General features: G+C 51.2%; 1 protein-coding gene across 1 annotated transcript in view; it reads left to right on the forward strand.

The window, feature by feature from the left end:
• LOC135545761 (serine/threonine-protein phosphatase 2A 55 kDa regulatory subunit B beta isoform-like) overlaps positions 1–16,059 on the forward strand; it is a 55,387-nt gene extending 39,328 nt beyond the window's left edge. Inside the window, exons 9-10 of the mRNA XM_064973603.1 lie at positions 13,464–13,555; positions 13,821–16,059. Coding sequence (XP_064829675.1) covers positions 13,464–13,555; positions 13,821–14,115 — 387 coding nt within the window. The 3' untranslated portion in view covers positions 14,116–16,059. The remainder of the gene's footprint in view (positions 1–13,463; positions 13,556–13,820) is intronic.
• The last annotated feature ends 4,021 nt before the right edge of the window (positions 16,060–20,080 follow it).

Consider the following 20,080-nt stretch of genomic DNA (forward strand, 5'->3'; position numbering starts at 1 on the left):
GGATACCTTACTGAGCCACTACACTGGGAGAGTAGGGGGGATACCTTACTGAGCCACTACACTGGAAGAGTAGGGGGATACCTTACTGAGCCACTACACTGGGAGAGGAGGGGGGTTACCTTACTGGGCCACTACACTGGGAGAGTAGGGGGGATACCTTACTGAGCCACTACACTGGGAGAGGAGGGGGACGGCGATACCTTACTGAGCCACTACACTGAGAGAGGAGGGGGATACCTTACTGAGCCACTACACTGGGAGAGGAGGGGGATACCTTACTGAGCCACTACACCAGGAGAGTAGGGGGGACACCTTACTGAGCCACGACACTGGGAGAGGAGGAGGGGATACCTTACTGATACACTACACTGAGAGAGGAGGGGGGATACCTTACTGAGCCACTACACTGGGAGAGGAGGGGGGATACCTTACTGAGCCACTACACTGGTAGAGTGGGAGGGGATAACTTACTGAGCAACTACTCTGGGAGAGGAGGGGGGATACCTTACTGAGCCACTACACTGGGAGAGTAGAGGGGATACCTTACTGAGCCACTACACTGGGAGAGTAGGGGGGATACCTTACTGAGCCACTACACTGGGAGAGGAGGGGGGATACCTTACTGAGCCACTACACTGGGAGAGTGGGAGGGGATACCTTACTGAGCCACTACACTGGGAGAGTCGGAGGGGATACCTTACTGAGCCACTACACTGGGAGAGGAGGGGGGATACCTTACTGAGCCACTACACTGGGAGAGTAGGGGGATACCTTACTGAGCCACTACACTGGGAGAGGAGGGGGATAACTTACTGAGCCACTACACTGGGAGAGGGGGGTCCCTTACTGAGCCACTACACTGGGAGAGGAGGGGGATACCTTACTGAGCCACTACACTGGGAGAGGAGGGGGATACCTTACTGAGCCACTACACTGGGAGAGTAGGGGGGATACCTTACAGAGCCACTACACTAGGAGAGGAGGGGGATACCTTACTGAGCCACTACACTGGGAGAGGAGGGGGATACCTTACTGAGCCACTACACTGGGAGAGTAGGGGGATACCTTACTGAGCCACTACACTGGAAGAGTAGGGGGGATACCTTACTGAGCCACTACACTGGGAGAGGAGGGGGGGGGGGTTACCTTACTGGGCCACTACACTGGGAGAGTAGGGGGGGGAGACCTTACTGAGCCACTCACCTGGGAGAGGAGGGGGGACGGCGATACCTTACTGAGCCACTACACTGAGAGAGGAGGGGGATACCTTACTGAGCCACTACACTGGGAGAGGAGGGGGGGGATACCTTACTGAGCCACTACACTAGGAGAGTAGGGGGGACACCTTACTGAGCCACGACACTGGGAGAGGAGGAGGGGATACCTTACTGATACACTACACTGAGAGAGGAGGGGGGATACCTTACTGAGCCACTACACTGGGAGAGTAGGGGGGATACCTTACTGGGCCACTACACTGGGAGAGGAGGGGGGATACCTTACTGAGCCACTACACTGGGAGAGTAGGGGGATACCTTACTGAGCCACTACACTGGGAGAGGAGGGGGGGATACGTTACTGAGCCACTACACTGGGAGAGTGGGAGGGGATACCTTACTGCGCCACTACACTGGGAGACTAGGGGGGATACCTTACTGAGCCACTACACTGGGAGAGTAGGGGGGATACCTTACTGAGCCACTACACTGGGAGAGTAGGGGGGATACCTTACTGAGCCACTACACTGGGAGAGGAGGGGGGGATACCTTACTGAGCCACTACACTGGGAGAGTAGGGGGGATACCTTACTAAGCCACTACACTGGGAGAGTGGGAGGGGATACCTTACTGAGCCACTACAATGGGAGACTAGGGGGATACCTTACTGAGCCACTACACTTGGAGAGTAGGGGGGATAACTTACTGAGCAACTACTCTGGGAGAGGAGGGGGGATACCTTACTGAGCCACTACACTGGGAGAGTAGAGGGGATACCTTACTGAGCCACTACACTGGGAGAGGAGGGGGATACCTTACTGAGCCACTACACTGGGAGAGGAGGGGGATACCTTACTGAGCCACTACACTGGGAGAGTGGGAGGGGATACCTTAATGAGCCACTACACTGGGAGAGTAGGGGGGATACCTTACTGAGCCACTACACTGGAAGAGTAGGGGGGATACCTTACTGAGCCACTACACTGGGAGTGTAGGGGGGATACCTTACTGAGCCACTACACTGGGAGAGGAGGGGGGATACCTTAATGAGCCACTACACTGGGAGAGTGGGAGGGGATACCTTACTGAGCCACTACACTGGGAGTGGAGGGGGGATACCTTACTAAGCCACTACACTGGGAGAGGGGGAGGGGATACCTTACTGAGCCACTACACTGGGAGAGTGGGAGGGGATACCTTACTGAGCCACTACACTTGGAGAGTAGGGGGGATACCTTACTGAGCCACTACACTGGGAGAGTAGGGGGGATACCTTACTGTGAACCACTACACTGGGAGAGTAGGGGGGATACCTTACTGAGCCACTACACTGGGAGAGTAGAGGGGACGGGGATACCTTCCTGAGCCACTACACTGGGAGAGTAGGGGGGGATACCTTACTGAGCCACCTCACTGGGAGAGGAGGAGGGGATACCTTATTGAGCCACTAAACTGGGAGAGGAGGGGGGATACCTTACTGAGCCACTACACTGGGAGAGGAGGGGGGATACCTTACTGAGCCACTACACTGGTAGAGTGGGAGGGGATAACTTACTGAGCAACTACTCTGGGAGAGGAGGGGGGATACCTTACTGAGCCACTACACTGGGAGAGGAGGGGGATACCTTACTGAGCCACTACACTGGGAGAGTAGGGGGATACCTTACTGAGCCACTACACTGGGAGAGTAGAGGGGATACCTTACTGAGCCACTACACTGGGAGAGTAGGGGGGATACCTTACTGAGCCACTACACTGGGAGAGGAGGGGGGGGTCCCTTACTGAGCCACTACACTGGGAGAGTAGAGGGGATACCTTACTGAGCCACTACACTGGGAGAGTTGGAGGGGATACCTTACTGAGCCACTACACTGGGGAGTAAGGGGGATACCTTACTGAGCCACTACACTGGGAGAGGAGGGGGGACAGGGATACCTTACTGAGCGACTACACTGGGAGAGTAGGGGGGGATACCTTACTGAGACACTACACTGGGAGAGGAGGGGGGATACCTTACTGAGCCAGTACACTGGGAGAGTAGGGAGGGATACCTTACTGAGCCACTACACTGGGAGAGTGGGAGGGGATACCTTACTGAGCCACTACACTGGGAGAGTGGGAGGGGATACCTTACTGAGCCACTACACTGGGAGAGTAGGGGGGATACCTTACTGAGCCACTACACTGGGAGAGTAGGGGGGATACCTTACTGAGCAACTACACTGGGAGAGTAGGGGGGGATACCTTACTGAGCCACTATACTGGGAGAGGAGGGGGGATACCTTACTGAGCCACTACACTGGGAGAGTGGGAGGGGATACCTTACTGAGCCACTACACTGGGAGAGTAGGGGGGAAACCTTACTGAGCCACTACACTGGGAGAGTAGGGGGATACCCAACTGAGCCACTACACTGGGAGAGTAGGGGGGATACCTTACTGAGCCACTACACTGGGAAAGGAGGGGGGATACCTTACTGAGCCATTACACTGGGAGATGAGGGGGGATACCTTACTGAGCCACTACACTGGAAGAGTAGGGGGGATACCTTACTGAGCCACTACACTGGGAGAGTAGGGGGGATACCTTACTGAGCCACTACACTGGGAGAGGAGGGGGATACCTTACTGAGCCACTACACTGGGAGAGTGGGAGGGGGATACCTTACTGAGCCACTACACTGGGAGAGGAGGGGGATACCTTACTAAGCCACTACACTGGGAGAGTGGGAGGGGATACCTTACTGAGCCACTACACTGTGAGAGTGGGAGGGAATACCTTACTGAGCCACTACACTTGGAGAGTAGGGGGGGTACCTTACTGAGCCACTACACTGGGAGAGTAGGGGGGATACCTTACTGTGAACCACTACACTGGGAGAGTAGGGGGATACCTTACTGAGCCACTACACTGGGAGAGTAGAGGGGACGGGGATACCTTCCTGAGCCACTACACTGGGAGAGTAGGGGGGATACCTTACTGAGCCACCTCAATGGGAGAGGAGGGGGGATACCTTACTGAGCCACTACACTGGGAGAGTAGGGGGGATACCTTACTGAGCCACTACACTGGGAGAGTAGGGGGGATACCTTACTGAGCCACTACACTGGGAGAGGAGGGGGGGATACCTTACTGAGCCACTACACTGGGAGAGTAGGGGGATACCTTACTGAGCCACTACACTGGGAGAGGAGGGGGGATACCTTACTGAGCCACTACACTGGGAGAGTGGGAGGGGATACCTTACTGAGTCACTACACTGGGAGAGGAGGGGGGATACCTTACTAAGCCACTACACTGGGAGAGTGGGAGGGGATACCTTACTGAGCCACTACACTTGGAGAGTAGGGGGATACCTTACTGAGCCACTACACTGGGAGAGTAGGGGGGATGCCTTACTGTGAACCACTACACTGGGAGAGTAGGGGGGATACCTTACTGAGCCACTACACTGGGAGAGTAGAGGGGACAGGGATACCTTCCTGAGCCACTACACTGGGAGAGTAGGGGGGGATACCTTACTGAGCCACCTCACTGGGAGAGGAGGAGGGGATACCTTATTGAGCCACTAAACTGGGAGAGGAGGGGGGATACCTTACTGAGCCACTACACTGGGAGAGGAGGGGGATACCTTACTGAGCCACTACACTGGTAGAGTGGGAGGGGATAACTTACTGAGCAACTACACTGGGAGAGTAGGGGGATACCTTACTGAGCCACTACACTGGGAGAGTAGGGGGGGATACCTTACTGAGCCACCTCACTGGGAGGGGGAGGGGATACCTTATTGAGCCACTAAACTGGGAGAGGAGGGGGATACCTTACTGAGCCACTACACTGGGAGAGGAGGGGGATACCTTACTGAGCCACTACACTGGGAGTGGGAGGGGATAACTTACTGAGCAACTACTCTGGGAGAGGAGGGGGGATACCTTACTGAGCCACTACACTGGGAGAGTAGAGGGGATACCTTACTGAGCCACTACACTGGGAGCGTAGAGGGGATACCTTACTGAGCCACTACACTGGGAGAGTAGGGGGGATACCTTACTGAGCCACTACACTGGGAGAGGAGGGGGGATACCTTACTGAGCCACTACACTGGGAGAGTAGAGGGGATACCTTACTGAGCCACTACACTGGGAGAGTAGGGGGGATACCTTACTGAGCCACTACACTGGGAGAGTAGAGGGGATACCTTACTGAGCCACTACACTGGGAGAGGAGGGGGGATACCTTACTGAGCCACTACACTGGGAGAGTAGAGGGGATACCTTACTGAGCCACTACACTGGGAGAGGAGGGGGGATACCTTACTGAGCCACTACACTGGGAGAGTGGGAGGGGATAACTTACTGAGCCACTACACTGGGAGAGTGGGAGGGGATACCTTACTGAGCCACTACACTGGGAGAGTGGGAGGGGGATACCTTACTGAGCCACTACACTGGGAGAGTAGAGGGGATACCTTACTGAGCCACTACACTGGGAGAGTAGGGGGATACCTTACTGAGCCACTACACTGGGAGAGGAGGGGGGATACCTTACTGAGCCACTACACTGGGAGAGTGGGAGGGGATACCTTACTGAGCCACTACACTGGGAGAGTGGGAGGGGATACCTTACTGAGCCACTACACTGGGAGAGTCGGAGGGGATACCTTACTGAGCCACTACACTGGGAGAGTAGGGGGGATACCTTACTGAGCCACTACACTGGGAGAGTAAGGGGGATACCTTACTGAGCCACTACACTGGGAGAGGAGGGGGGACAGGGATACCTTACTGAGCGACTACACTGGGAGAGTAGGGGGGGATACCTTACTGAGACACTACACTGGGAGAGGAGGGGGGGTACCTTATAGAGCCAGTACACTGGGAGAGTAGGGAGGGATACCTTACTGAGCCACTACACTGGGAGAGTGGGAGGGGTTACCTTACTCAGCCACTACACTGGGAGAGTGGGAGGGGATACCTTAATGAGCCACTACACTGGGAGAGTAGGGGGATACCTTACTGAGCCACTACACTGGGAGAGTAGGGGGGATACCTTACTGAGCCACTACACTGGGAGAGTAGGGGGGGATACCTTACTGAGCCACTACACTGGGAGAGTGGGAGGGGATACCTTACTGAGCCACTACACTGGGAGAGTGGGAGGGGATACCTTACTGAGCCACTACACTGGGAGAGTAGAGGGGATACCTTACTGAGCCACTACACTGGGAGAGTAGGGGGGATACCTTACTGAGCCACTACACTGGGAGAGGAGGGGGGATACCTTACTGAGCCACTACACTGGGAGAGGGAGGGGATACCTTACTGAGCCACTACACTGGGAGAGGAGGGGGGATACCTTACTGAGCCACTACACTGGGAGAGTGGGAGGGGATACCTTACTGAGCCACTACACTGGGAGAGTGGGAGGGGATACCTTACTGAGCCACTACACTGGGAGAGTGGGAGGGGATACCTTACTGAGTCACTACACTGGGAGAGTGGGAGGGATACCTTACTGAGCCACTACACTGGGAGAGTGGGAGGGGATACCTTACTGAGCCACTACACTGGGAGAGTCGGAGGGGATACCTTACTGAGCCACTACACTGGGAGAGTAGGGGGGATACCTTACTGAGCCACTACACTGGGAGAGTAGGGGGGATACCTTACTGAGCCACTACACTGGGAGAGTGGGAGGGGTTACCTTACTGAGCCACTACACTGGGAGAGTGGGAGGGGATACCTTACTGAGCCACTACACTGGGAGAGTAGGGGGATACCTTACTGAGCCACTACACTGGGAGAGGAGGGGGATACCTTACTGAGCCACTACACTGGGAGAGGAGGGGGATACCTTACTAAGCCACTACACTGGGAGAGTGGGAGGGGATACCTTACTGAGCCACTACACTTGGAGAGTAGGGGGATACCTTACTGAGCCACTACACTGGGAGAGTAGGGGGATGCCTTACTGTGAACCACTACACTGGGAGAGTAGGGGGATACCTTACTGAGCCACTACACTGGGAGAGTAGAGGGGACAGGGATACCTTCCTGAGCCACTACACTGGGAGAGTAGGGGGGGATACCTTACTGAGCCACCTCACTGGGAGAGGAGGAGGGGATACCTTATTGAGCCACTAAACTGGGAGAGGAGGGGGGATACCTTACTGAGCCACTACACTGGGAGAGGAGGGGGATACCTTACTGAGCCACTACACTGGTAGAGTGGGAGGGGATAACTTACTGAGCAACTACTCTGGGAGAGGAGGGGGGATACCTTACTGAGCCACTACACTGGGAGAGTAGGGGGGGATACCTTACTGAGCCACCTCACTGGGAGAGGAGGAGGGGATACCTTATTGAGCCACTAAACTGGGAGAGGAGGGGGGATACCTTACTGAGCCACTACACTGGGAGAGGAGGGGGGGATACCTTACTGAGCCACTACACTGGTAGAGTGGGAGGGGAAACTTACTGAGCAACTACTCTGGGAGAGGAGGGGGGATACCTTACTGAGCCACTACACTGGGAGAGTAGAGGGGATACCTTACTGAGCCACTACACTGGGAGAGTAGAGGGGATACCTTACTGAGCCACTACACTGGGAGAGTAGGGGGATACCTTACTGAGCCACTACACTGGGAGAGGAGGGGGATACCTTACTGAGCCACTACACTGGGAGAGTAGAGGGGATACCTTACTGAGCCACTACACTGGGAGAGTAGGGGGATACCTTACTGAGCCACTACACTGGGAGAGTAGAGGGGATACCTTACTGAGCCACTACACTGGGAGAGGAGGGGGGATACCTTACTGAGCCACTACACTGGGAGAGTAGAGGGGATACCTTACTGAGCCACTACACTGGGAGAGGAGGGGGGATACCTTACTGAGCCACTACACTGGGAGAGTGGGAGGGGATACCTTACTGAGCCACTACACTGGGAGAGTGGGAGGGGATACCTTACTGAGCCACTACACTGGGAGAGTGGGAGGGGATACCTTACTGAGCCACTACACTGGGAGAGTAGAGGGGATACCTTACTGAGCCACTACACTGGGAGAGTAGGGAGGATACCTTACTGAGCCACTACACTGGGAGAGGAGGGGGGATACCTTACTGAGCCACTACACTGGGAGAGTGGGAGGGGATACCTTACTGAGCCACTACACTGGGAGAGTGGGAGGGGATACCTTACTGAGCCACTACACTGGGAGAGTCGGAGGGGATACCTTACTGAGCCACTACACTGGGAGAGTAGGGGGGATACCTTACTGAGCCACTACACTGGGAGAGTAAGGGGGATACCTTACTGAGCCACTACACTGGGAGAGGAGGGGGGACAGGGATACCTTACTGAGCGACTACACTGGGAGAGTAGGGGGGGATACCTTACTGAGACACTACACTGGGAGAGGAGGGGGGGTACCTTACTGAGCCAGTACACTGGGAGAGTAGGGAGGGATACCTTACTGAGCCACTACACTGGGAGAGTGGGAGGGGTTACCTTACTCAGCCACTACACTGGGAGAGTGGGAGGGGATACCTTAATGAGCCACTACACTGGGAGAGTAGGGGGGATACCTTACTGAGCCACTACACTGGGAGAGTAGTGGGGGATTACCTTACTGAGCCACTACACTGGGAGAGTAGGGGGATACCTTACTGAGCCACTACACTGGGAGAGTAGGGGGGGATACCTTACTGAGCCACTACACTGGGAGAGTGGGAGGGGATACCTTACTGAGCCACTACACTGGGAGAGTAGAGGGGATACCTTACTGAGCCACTTCACTGGGAGAGTAGGGGGGATACCTTACTGAGCCACTACACTGGGAGAGGAGGGGGGGATACCTTACTGAGCCACTACACTGGGAGAGTGGGAGGGGATACCTTACTGAGCCACTACACTGGGAGAGGAGGGGGGATACCTTACTAAGCCACTACACTGGGAGAGTGGGAGGGGATACCTTACTGAGCCACTACACTGGGAGAGTGGGAGGGGATACCTTACTGAGCCACTACACTGGGAGAGTGGGAGGGGATACCTTACTGAGCCACTACACTGGGAGAGTGGGAGGGGATACCTTACTGAGCCACTACACTGGGAGAGTGGGAGGGGATACCTTACTGAGCCACTACACTGGGAGAGTCGGAGGGGATACCTTACTGAGCCACTACACTGGGAGAGTAGGGGGGATACCTTACTGAGCCACAACACTGGGAGAGTAGGGGGATACCTTACTGAGCCACTACACTGGGAGAGTGGGAGGGTTACCTTACTGAGCCACTACACTGGGAGAGTGGGAGGGGATACCTTACTGAGCCACTACACTGGGAGAGTAGGGGGATACCTTACTGAGCCACTACACTGGGAGAGGAGGGGGGATACCTTACTAAGCCACTACACTGGGAGAGTGGGAGGGGATACCTTACTGAGCCTCTACACTTGGAGAGTAGGGGGATACCTTACTGAGCCACTACACTGGGAGAGTGGGAGGGGATACCTTACTGAGCCTCTACACTGGGAGAGTAGGGGGGATGCCTTACTGTGAACCACTACACTGGGAGAGTAGGGGGGATACCTTACTGAGCCACTACACTGGGAGAGTAGAGGGGACAGGGATACCTTCCTGAGCCACTACACTGGGAGAGTAGGGGGGGATACCTTACTGAGCCACCTCACTGGGAGAGGAGGAGGGGATACCTTATTGAGCCACTAAACTGGGAGAGGAGGGGGGATACCTTACTGAGCCACTACACTGGGAGAGGAGGGGGGGATACCTTACTGAGCCACTACACTGGTAGAGTGGGAGGGGATAACTTACTGAGCAACTACTCTGGGAGAGGAGGGGGGATACCTTACTGAGCCACTACACTGGGAGAGTAGAGGGGATACCTTACTGAGCCACTACACTGGGAGAGTAGAGGGGATACCTTACTGAGCCACTACACTGGGATAGTAGAGGGGATACCTTACTGAGCCACTACACTGGGAGAGTAGAGGGGATACCTTACTGAGCCACTACACTGGGAGAGTAGAGGGGATACCTTACTGAGCCACTACACTGGGAGAGTAGGGGGGATACCTTACTGAGCCACTACACTGGGAGAGTAGAGGGGATACCTTACTGAGCCACTACACTGGGAGAGTAGAGGGGATACCTTACTGAGCCACTACACTGGGAGAGTAGGGGGATACCTTACTGAGCCACTACACTGGGAGAGTAGGGGGGATACCTTACTGAGCCACTACACTGGGAGAGGAGGGGGATACCTTACTGAGCCACTACACTGGGAGAGTGGGAGGGATACCTTACTGAGCCACTACACTGGGAGAGTGGGAGGGGATACCTTACTGAGCCACTACACTGGGAGAGTGGGAGGGGATACCTTACTGAGCCACTACACTGGGAGAGTAGGGGGGATACCTTACTGAGCCACTACACTGGGAGAGGAGGGGGGATACCTTACTGAGCCACTACACTGGGAGAGTGGGAGGGGATACCTTACTGAGCCACTACACTGGGAGAGTGGGAGGGGATACCTTACTGAGCCACTACACTGGGAGAGTCGGAGGGGATACCTTACTGAGCCACTACACTGGGAGAGTAGGGGGGATACCTTACTGAGCCACTACACTGGGAGAGTATGGGGGATACCTTACTGAGCCACTACACTGGGAGAGGAGGGGGACAGGGATACCTTACTGAGCCACTACACTGGGAGAGTAGGGGGGGATACCTTACTGAGACACTACACTGGGAGAGGAGGGGGGGTACCTTACTGAGCCAGTACACTGGGAGAGTAGGGAGGGATACCTTACTGAGCCACTACACTGGGAGAGTGGGAGGGGTTACCTTACTGAGCCACTACACTGGGAGAGTGGGAGGGGATACCTTAATGAGCCACTACACTGGGAGAGGAGGGGGGATACCTTACTGAGCCACTACACTGGGAGAGTAGGGGGGATACCTTACTGAGCCACTACACTGGGAGAGTAGGGGGGATACCTTACTGAGCCACTACACTGGGAGAGTAGGAGGGGATACCTTACAGAGCCACTACACTGGGAGAGTAGGGGGGATACCTTACTGAGCCACTACACTGGGAGAGTAGGAGGGGATACCTTTCTGAGCCACGATACTGGGAGAGGAGGGGGGATACCTTACTGAGCCACTACACTGGGAGAGTAGGAGGGGATACCTTACTGAGCCACTACACTGCGAGAGTAGGGGGGGATGCCTTACTGAGCCACTACATTGGGAGAGTAGGAGGGGATACATTACTGAGCCATTACACTGGGAGAGTAGGGGGGGATACCTTACTGAGCCACTACACTGGGAGAGTAGAAGGGGATACTTTACTGAGCCACTACACTGGGAGAGGAGGGGGGATACCTTACTGAGCCACTACACTGGGAGAGTAGGAGGGATACCTTACTGAGCCACTACACTGGGAGAGTAGGGGGGATACCTTACTGAGCCACTACACTGGGAGAGGAGGGGGATACCTTACTGAGCCACTACACTGGGAGAGGAGGGGGGGATACCTTACTAAGCCACTACACTGGGAGAGTAGGAGGGGATACCTTACTGAGCCACTACACTGGGAGAGGAGGGGGATACCTTACTAAGCCACTACACTGGGAGAGTAGGAGGGGATACCTTACTGAGCCACTACACTGGGAGAGTAGGAGGGGATACCTTACTGAGCCACTACACTGGGAGAGTAGGGGGGATACCTTACTGAGCCACTACACTGGGAGAGGAGGGGGATACCTTACTGAGCCACTACACTGGGAGAGTAGGGGGGATACCTTACTGAGCCACTACACTGGGAGTGGAGGGGGGGATACCTTACTGAGCCACTACACTGGGAGAGTAGGGGGGATACCTTACTGAGCCACTACACTGGGAGAGGAGGGGGGGATACCTTACTGAGCCACTACACTGGGAGTGGAGGGGGGATACCTTACTGAGCCACTACACTGGGAGAGTAGGGGGGATACCTTACTGAGCCACTACACTGGGAGAGGAGGGGGGATACCTTACTGAGCCACTACACTGGGAGAGTAGGAGGGGATACCTTACTGAGCCACTACACTGGGAGAGGAGGGGGGGATACCTTACTGAGCCACTACACTGGGAGAGTAGGAGGGGATACCTTACTTAGCCACTACACTGGGAGAGTAGGAGGGGATACCTTACTGAGCCACTACACTGGGAGAGTAGGGGGGGATACCTTACTGAGCCACTACACTGGGAGAGTAGGGGGGGATACCTTACTGAGCCACTACACTGGGAGAGTAGAGGGGATACCTTACTGAGCCACTACACTGGGAGAGTAGAGGGGATACCTTACTGAGGCCTATCTACATCTGCAATGCAGCAAGGAGACTTGAGAGGGAGGTGGCGGGATGGGAGAATGTAAGAACTGTACAACTCTTCTGATTTGTCCGTATTAACTGAAGTCTTCCCTTTATTGAGGACAGGAGAGGAGAGGAGAGGACAGGAGAGGAGAGGACAGGAGAGGACAGGAGAGGACAGGACAGGAGAGGACAGGACAGGAGAGGACAGGAGAGGACAGGAGAGGACAGGACAGGACAGGAGAGGACAGGAGAGGACAGGAGAGGACAGGACAGGAGAGGACAGGACAGGAGAGGACAGGACAGGACAGGGTGAGGGGAAGAAAAGGTTAACACTGAAGTAAATACGGAAAGATGTGAAGGTGCAAGTGTTAAGAAGGGTGGGGTGGGTTGTGAGTGAAGAGAACAGCCAATGTTTTCTTCAACACAACACATTTTCATTGGTCAGCGAGAACGGTATGGAAGGAAACATACCAATACGTTTTGATTTACAACCGAACCATCAACTCAGTTTGTCCGTAGATTGACCGCTGGACGCAGACATCACCACCCAGACAAAATGCTGATACAAGCAGGTCCAACAAATCAATAGGGAAGTGTGTGTGAGTGTGCGTGCGCCTGTGCGTGTGCCTGCCTGGCTCTGTCCTAAATGGATTAGATTAGAATGTGGTTCTGTAGTTCTCCTAAAATATATTAGGTTTATCCTCTCCTCTCTCAGAATGAATATACTGTAATAAGTGTCACAGCTGTCTATGTGAGTACTGTGCTGTGGATTCTGTTTAGAGCTGTCCCTGTCTGTGTTGCACACTGTGTCCTGACTCTGTGTGTGTGTGTGTGTGTGTGTGTTGATTAAATCTCTGTCTGTGATCCTGCAGGTGCATGAATACCTCCGAAGCAAGCTTTGCTCCCTGTACGAGAACGACTGCATCTTCGACAAGTTTGAGTGTGTCTGGAACGGCTCAGACAGGTAGATGAAGTGTGTGTGTGTGTGTGTGTGTGTGTGTGTGTGTGTGTGTGTGTGTGTGTGTGTGTGTGTGTGTGTGTGAGAGAGAGTGAGAGTGAGAGTGAGAGAGAGAGAGAGAGAGAGAGATTGTGTGTGGCTCTTCTAATCTGTGCTCACGGCGTTATTCAGCACAAGGGCAGAATAGGACATTCTCAAGGACCTCGGCACATTGACTTCCTTTGTCTCCTCTCAACTCTTCTCTCTCTCTCCCTCCTTCCCCCTCTCCCAGTGTGATCATGACTGGGGCCTACAACAATTTCTTCCGGATGTTTGACCGGAACACCAACCGTGACGTGACCCTGGAGGCGTCCAGGGAGAGCAGTAAGCCCCGGGCCGTGCTCAAGCCTCGGCGCGTCTGCCAGGGCGGGAAACGACGCAAGGATGACATCAGCGTGGACAGCCTGGACTTCACCAAGAAGATCCTGCACACGGCCTGGCACCCCACGGAGAACATCATCGCCATTGCTGCCACCAACAACCTGTACATCTTCCAGGACAAACTCAACCAGGAGATGCATGGCTGAGAGAGAGAGAGAGAGCAGGAGGCTGGAGACATACACACACTGATGCAAACATTCATTCAGACAGTAAGGCAAGCAAGGACATGTAACATATGCACACACACACACACACACGCACACACACTCTCTCTCTCTCTCCAGATGACAGGGAGATGCTGTAAACACACACACTCCACAGTTCTCAGTTAGTCAGGGGGAGCTGGATAACCCAATAAGAATGATGCTGGATTATGGTTAATGGAATTCTAAATCATGGATGTGTTGACTGTTGACCTCTGGATTGTGGCTGATCTGATGGTGTTTGTTTTGCTATTGGTCATTTTTGCATTCTGAGGGGTTTGACCTCTTGACAGGAGGAGCTTTCACATGTCTGCCTTTTTCTGATCATCTGCCTCTTCCTCTTCTTCCCCTTCCTCCTCACTCTGTTTCTGTACATGTCTGTGCTCAGTCCTCTCCTACAGTCTGGACTGATTCTTGACGTTGGTGTAAAAAAACCTTTGTGGTTCCTGGTGGTAACTAGTGGAAATGTTTGCGGGAACGTTTGAAGTCTAATTATAGTTTTTTTGTTAAATCATGAATTATCATTAATGATGATGATGATGGTACAAGTGATGACAATGACAGTTAATGGTAGACGAGACATTAGACAGTAGGACGTTGGGTTCCACAAGGCTGCCTGTCACACCTAGGTGACATTTAATCCTGATGTTTCAGTTGATTGTGAAGACTGCTGGGGAACTTGGCTGTGTCATGCTACTTTGCAATGAAACACAAGGAATGAAGCAAAAATCAAGTCCAACAATCAAGCAAAAAATATGCTGCATGATGGATTTTTTTTTTGTTTATATAAATTTACTGGCTGCCTTTCTAACCATAAACAGGCTGTAAAAAGGCTTCTGGAGCTCTGCCTCTACACAGCACTAGTTACCATAGACAACAACAAAGAGCTCTCCTTATGTTTGTGTTTACCAGACACAAAAAGCATGATTACCAGTGTTCAGTTTTACGCTGTGCATTTGAAATGAAGCCCAAATAATAGATAGTTTTAAATGAAGATACTGAACCAGAGGTATGGGGAATGTTTTATCAACGTTGTAATCTAAACCTTTAAAGGAATGTTTTATCAACGTTGTAATCTAAACCTTTAAAGTTATGATTTATCAGGGTTGTAATCTAAACCTTTAAAGAAATGTTTTATCAACGTTGTAATCTAAACCTTTAAAGGAATGTTTTATCAACATTGTAATCTAAACCTTTAAAGGAATGTTTTATCAACGTTGTAATCTAAACCTTTAAAGGAATGTTTTATCAGGGTTGTAATCTAAACCTTTAAAGGAATGTTTTATCAACGTTGTAATCTAAACCTTTAAAGGAATGTTTTATCAACGTTGTAATCTAAACCTTTAAAGGAACGTTTTATCAGGGTTGTAATCTAAACCTTTAAAGGAATGTTTTATCAGGGTTGTAATCTAAACCTTTAATTAAAGGAATGTTTTATCAACGTTGTAATCTAAACCTTTAAAGGAATGTTTTATCAACGTTGTAATCTAAACCTTTAAAGGAACGTTTTATCAGGGTTGTAATCTAAACCTTTAAAGGGCCTGAATGGTATCTGCTGTATATTCAACTCTTTTTGACATTTCTAGGTTTGTTGTTTTCGGATCAAGAACCAAGAGTCCATCTCTGACGATGGTGTTCATGGCAACAAGAGAGAGATTATTAAACTCTTCCTTCTCGCCTTTCAACAAATTCAGAATTTTTTGGAGAAGTTATTGTTAACTTATGTATTTTTTTAACATCTGTCACTTGTGTTTGATTTCATGTCCTGCTGCCCTGGCATTGATTCACATATTTTGTGTTCATGTATTTTCAACGGGAAAAAAAATCTCATGAACAATTACGAATATGTTAATGTTATTTTTTTTCAGAATAAAGATTTCAACAATATTGCATCCTATGGGTTAGGGTTAGGCTGTGGTGTCTTTCAGCAGCAGCACCACCACTTCCAGCAGCATACCACCCTGCACACCACTGCTGGCTTGCTTTTGAAGTTAAGCAGGGTTGGTCCTGGTCAGTTCCTGGATGGGAGACCAGATGCTGCTGGAAGTGGTGTTGGAGGGCCAGTAGGAGGCACTCTTTCCTCTGGTCTAAAAAAATATCCCAATTCCCCAGGGCAGTGATTGGGGACACTACCCTGTGTAGGGTGCCGTCTTTCGGATGGGATGTTAAACGGGTGTCCTGACTCTCTGAGGTCATTAAAGATCCCATAGCACTTGTCGTAGGGGTGTTAACCCCGGTGTCCTGGCTAAATTCCCAATCTGGCCCTCAAACTATAACGGTCACCTAATAATCCCCAGTTTACAATTGGCTCATTCATCCCATGTAACTATTCCCCAGGTTGTTGCTGCAAATGAGAATGTGTTCTCAGTCAATTTAACTGGTAAAACAACAGATAATTAAAAATTATACTTCTGTAGCTGTTAAATAATCAATTCCAATATGATCACTATTCAATCAGTTAACATTGATGTATAGTGAGTGCTATTCATTTATTCATTGCTGTTTGTGTACTTTATAGGAGTGAAGCTGCAACATTAGTCTTCATGTGGATCAATATACACTGCTCAAAAAAATAAAGGGAACCCTTAAACAACACAATGTAACTCCAAGTCAAACACACTTCTGTGAAATCAAACTGTCCACTTAGGAAGCAACACTGATTGACAATAAATGTCACATGCTGTTGTGCAAATGGAATAGACAACAGGTGGAAATTATAGGCAATTTGCAAGACACCCCCAATAAAAGAGTGGTTCTACAGGTGGTGACCACAGACCACTTCTCAGTTCCTATGCTTCCTGGCTGATGTTCTGGTCACTTTTCAAATGCTGGCGGTGCTTTCACTCTAGTGGTAGCATGAGACGGAGTCTACAACCCACACAAGTGGCTCAGGTAGTGCAGCTCATCCAGGATGGCACATCAATGCGAGCTGTGGCAAGAAGGATTGCTGTGTCTGTCAGCGTAGTGTCAAGAGCATGGAGGCGCTACCAGGAGACAGGCCAGTACATCAGGAGACGTGGAGGAGGCGGTAGGAGGGCAACAACCCAGCAGCAGGACCGCTACCTCCGCCTTTGTGCAAGGAGGAGCAGGAGGAGCACTGCCAGAGCCCTGCAAAATGACCTCCAGCAGGCCACAAATGTGCATGTGTCTGCTCAAACGGTCAGAAACAGACTCCATGAGGTTGGTATGAGCGCCCGACGTCCACAGGTGGGGGTTGGGCTTACAGCCCAACACCGTGCAGGACGTTTGGCATTTGCCAGAGAACACCAAGATTGGCAAATTCGCCACTGGTGCCCTGTGCTCTTCACTGATGAAAGCAGGTTCACACTGAGCACGTGACAGATGTGACAGAGTCTGGAGATGCCGTGGAGAACGTTCTGCTGCCTGCAACATCCTCCAGCATGACCGGTTTGGCGGTGGGTCAGTCATGGTGTGGGGTGGCATTTTTTGGGGGCCGCACAGCCCTCCATGTGCTCGCCAGAGGTAGCCTGACTGCCATTAGGTACCGAGATGAGATACTCAGGCCCTGGGTTCCTCCTAATGCAAGACAATGCTAGACCTCATGTGGCTGGAGTGTGTCAGCAGTTCCTGCAAGAGGAAGGCATTGATGCTATGGACTGGCCTGCCCGTTCCCCAGACCTGAATCCAATTGAGCACATCTGGGACATCATGTCTCGCTCCATCCACCAATGCCACGTTGCACCACAGACTGTCCAGGATTTGGCGGATGCTTTAGTCCAGGTCTGGGAGGAGATCCCTCAGGAGACCATCCGCCACCTCATCAGGACCATGCCCACGCGTTGTAGGGAGGTCATACAGGCACGTGGAGGCCACACACACTACTGAGCCTCATTGTGACTTGTTTTAACGACATTACATCAAAGTTGGATCAGCCTGTTGTGTGGTTTTCCACTTTAATTTTGAGTGTCACTCCAAATCCAGAACTCCATGGGTTGATACATTTGATTTCCATTGATCATTTTTGTATGATTTTGTTGCCAGCACATTCAACTATGTAAAGAAAAAATATTTAATAAGAATATTTCATTCATTCAGATCTAGGATGTGTTATTTTAGTGTTCGCTATATTTTTTTGAGCAGTGTATTTGAACTAGATCACTGAAACAGTCCCGAGGTGGATGAGTCTCTGTGTTGTAGTCTTAACCACCACCTAGTGGTAATACACTGTCATTACAACAATGAAGCCAAATCCGAACTTTGATGTGTGATTGCGATAACCCTTCAGGAAGGAGAGGTTTACATTTCCATGATTGGTTTATTGGTCACGGTAGAGTAGAGGGTTACAATAGTGACATCACATCCTGTGACAGTGACCTCATCATTAGAGGCCTGCTGCAAACTGGAACTGTGGGATCAGATCAGAACAGAACGGGGAAAAAATCTATTTGGACACAAGTGCACTTTGATACAGGTCAACTATCGGAACATTAATATGTCATTCTCTGTAAAGAGAAGCGCTGACAGAATTTCAGAAGCCTAAACGCTGCTAGGTTAATGTGGCATCAGAATTATTTACTAATGTGATTTGAATAGACAGGGCACTTAATATTCACAACAAGAAGGGTATCAACATGACAATGATTAAAGCTCAAAATTTAAGGAGACAACTGGAACAGTTTAAGTTCATTTGTTTCTCCATCATGATCTTATAATGAAAAACTATTCAAGAACTGTACAATACTTTACAAGTACCTAAAATGAAACTGAATTAAGGCCTCAAACTGTTAAAAAAGGCAGTTCATTTTGAAAACACAATTCATACGTAAAACACAAACACTACTGAGTATTTTAAATGTAGTTAAAAAGTCCTACTTTTACTTCATATGTAGACTAAGTCAAACAACAGACAAAAAAATGTACAGTAAGGCCTAGTTTCAATCAGATCGTTAACCAGCGGATGTTTTGGCAGTGTCTGAGGTGGAACTGCGTTGGAGCTGTCAAATCAGTGAGCGGCTGCTCTTGATCATTGTCACAAAGCCACCCCCGTCCCACCCTTCACATCGTCCCACCCGTCCCACCTGCCACACCCGTCCCACCCGTCCCACTCACGTTAGAAGTTCAGAATGAGAACGTGAAGGCCATATAGAAATAATTACGCTCAAATTGAAAAATCAATCAACTAAACAATGAGGATTTCTATCAGCCTAATTGAGGTGTGGATTACATCTCATATTCCAGTGTTCCAACTTGTAAAACAAAGCTGAATGGGATTTCTCTTAATGCGACTCCATACAGCCAATGGCAATGTCTGCTAGGTATAATACCAGGAGCCGCTTGTGGATTTGACAGCTCTAACACAGTTATGCAGGTGTCGGCTAGTGCGAATATGATAGAATTTAGCCCTTAGTGTCATGGATGCAAACAGCAGGCCTATGTGGATGAATGGCATGCAGAATTAGACATTTGGACTGCATGTCAAGAGCAAGTCAATAAGCTTATTGGCCACAATGTTGATGGGCATTGTCCCACACACTTTCTCAAACGTTGACAGAGCGAAAACACTGGCTATGAATGAGGAGGCTGAGGTGGTGTGTATTTGTGTGGAAGTGATTGTGTTTGAGGTGTATGAAAGTGTAAATTGTCTCCCTCCTTTGTAATCCAGTGGCTTTGTTATGTTATGTGTTATTATCCTCCCACTATGACTCAGCAGCTATGAAAACACTCACACACTACAAACACACACCCATAGTTTAGCCATATGCACAATTCAACTATGATTCTAAGCTGGTTTTCCTAGTCTACAGTAGGGGCTCATAGAGCAGACACACACACACACACACACACACACACACACACACACACACACACACACACACACACACACACACACACACACACACACACACACACACACACACACACACACACACACACCCACCCACCCACC

The sequence above is a fragment of the Oncorhynchus masou genome, chromosome 9, assembly GCF_036934945.1.
Source record: "Oncorhynchus masou masou isolate Uvic2021 chromosome 9, UVic_Omas_1.1, whole genome shotgun sequence".
Classification (NCBI taxonomy): domain Eukaryota; kingdom Metazoa; phylum Chordata; class Actinopteri; order Salmoniformes; family Salmonidae; genus Oncorhynchus; species Oncorhynchus masou.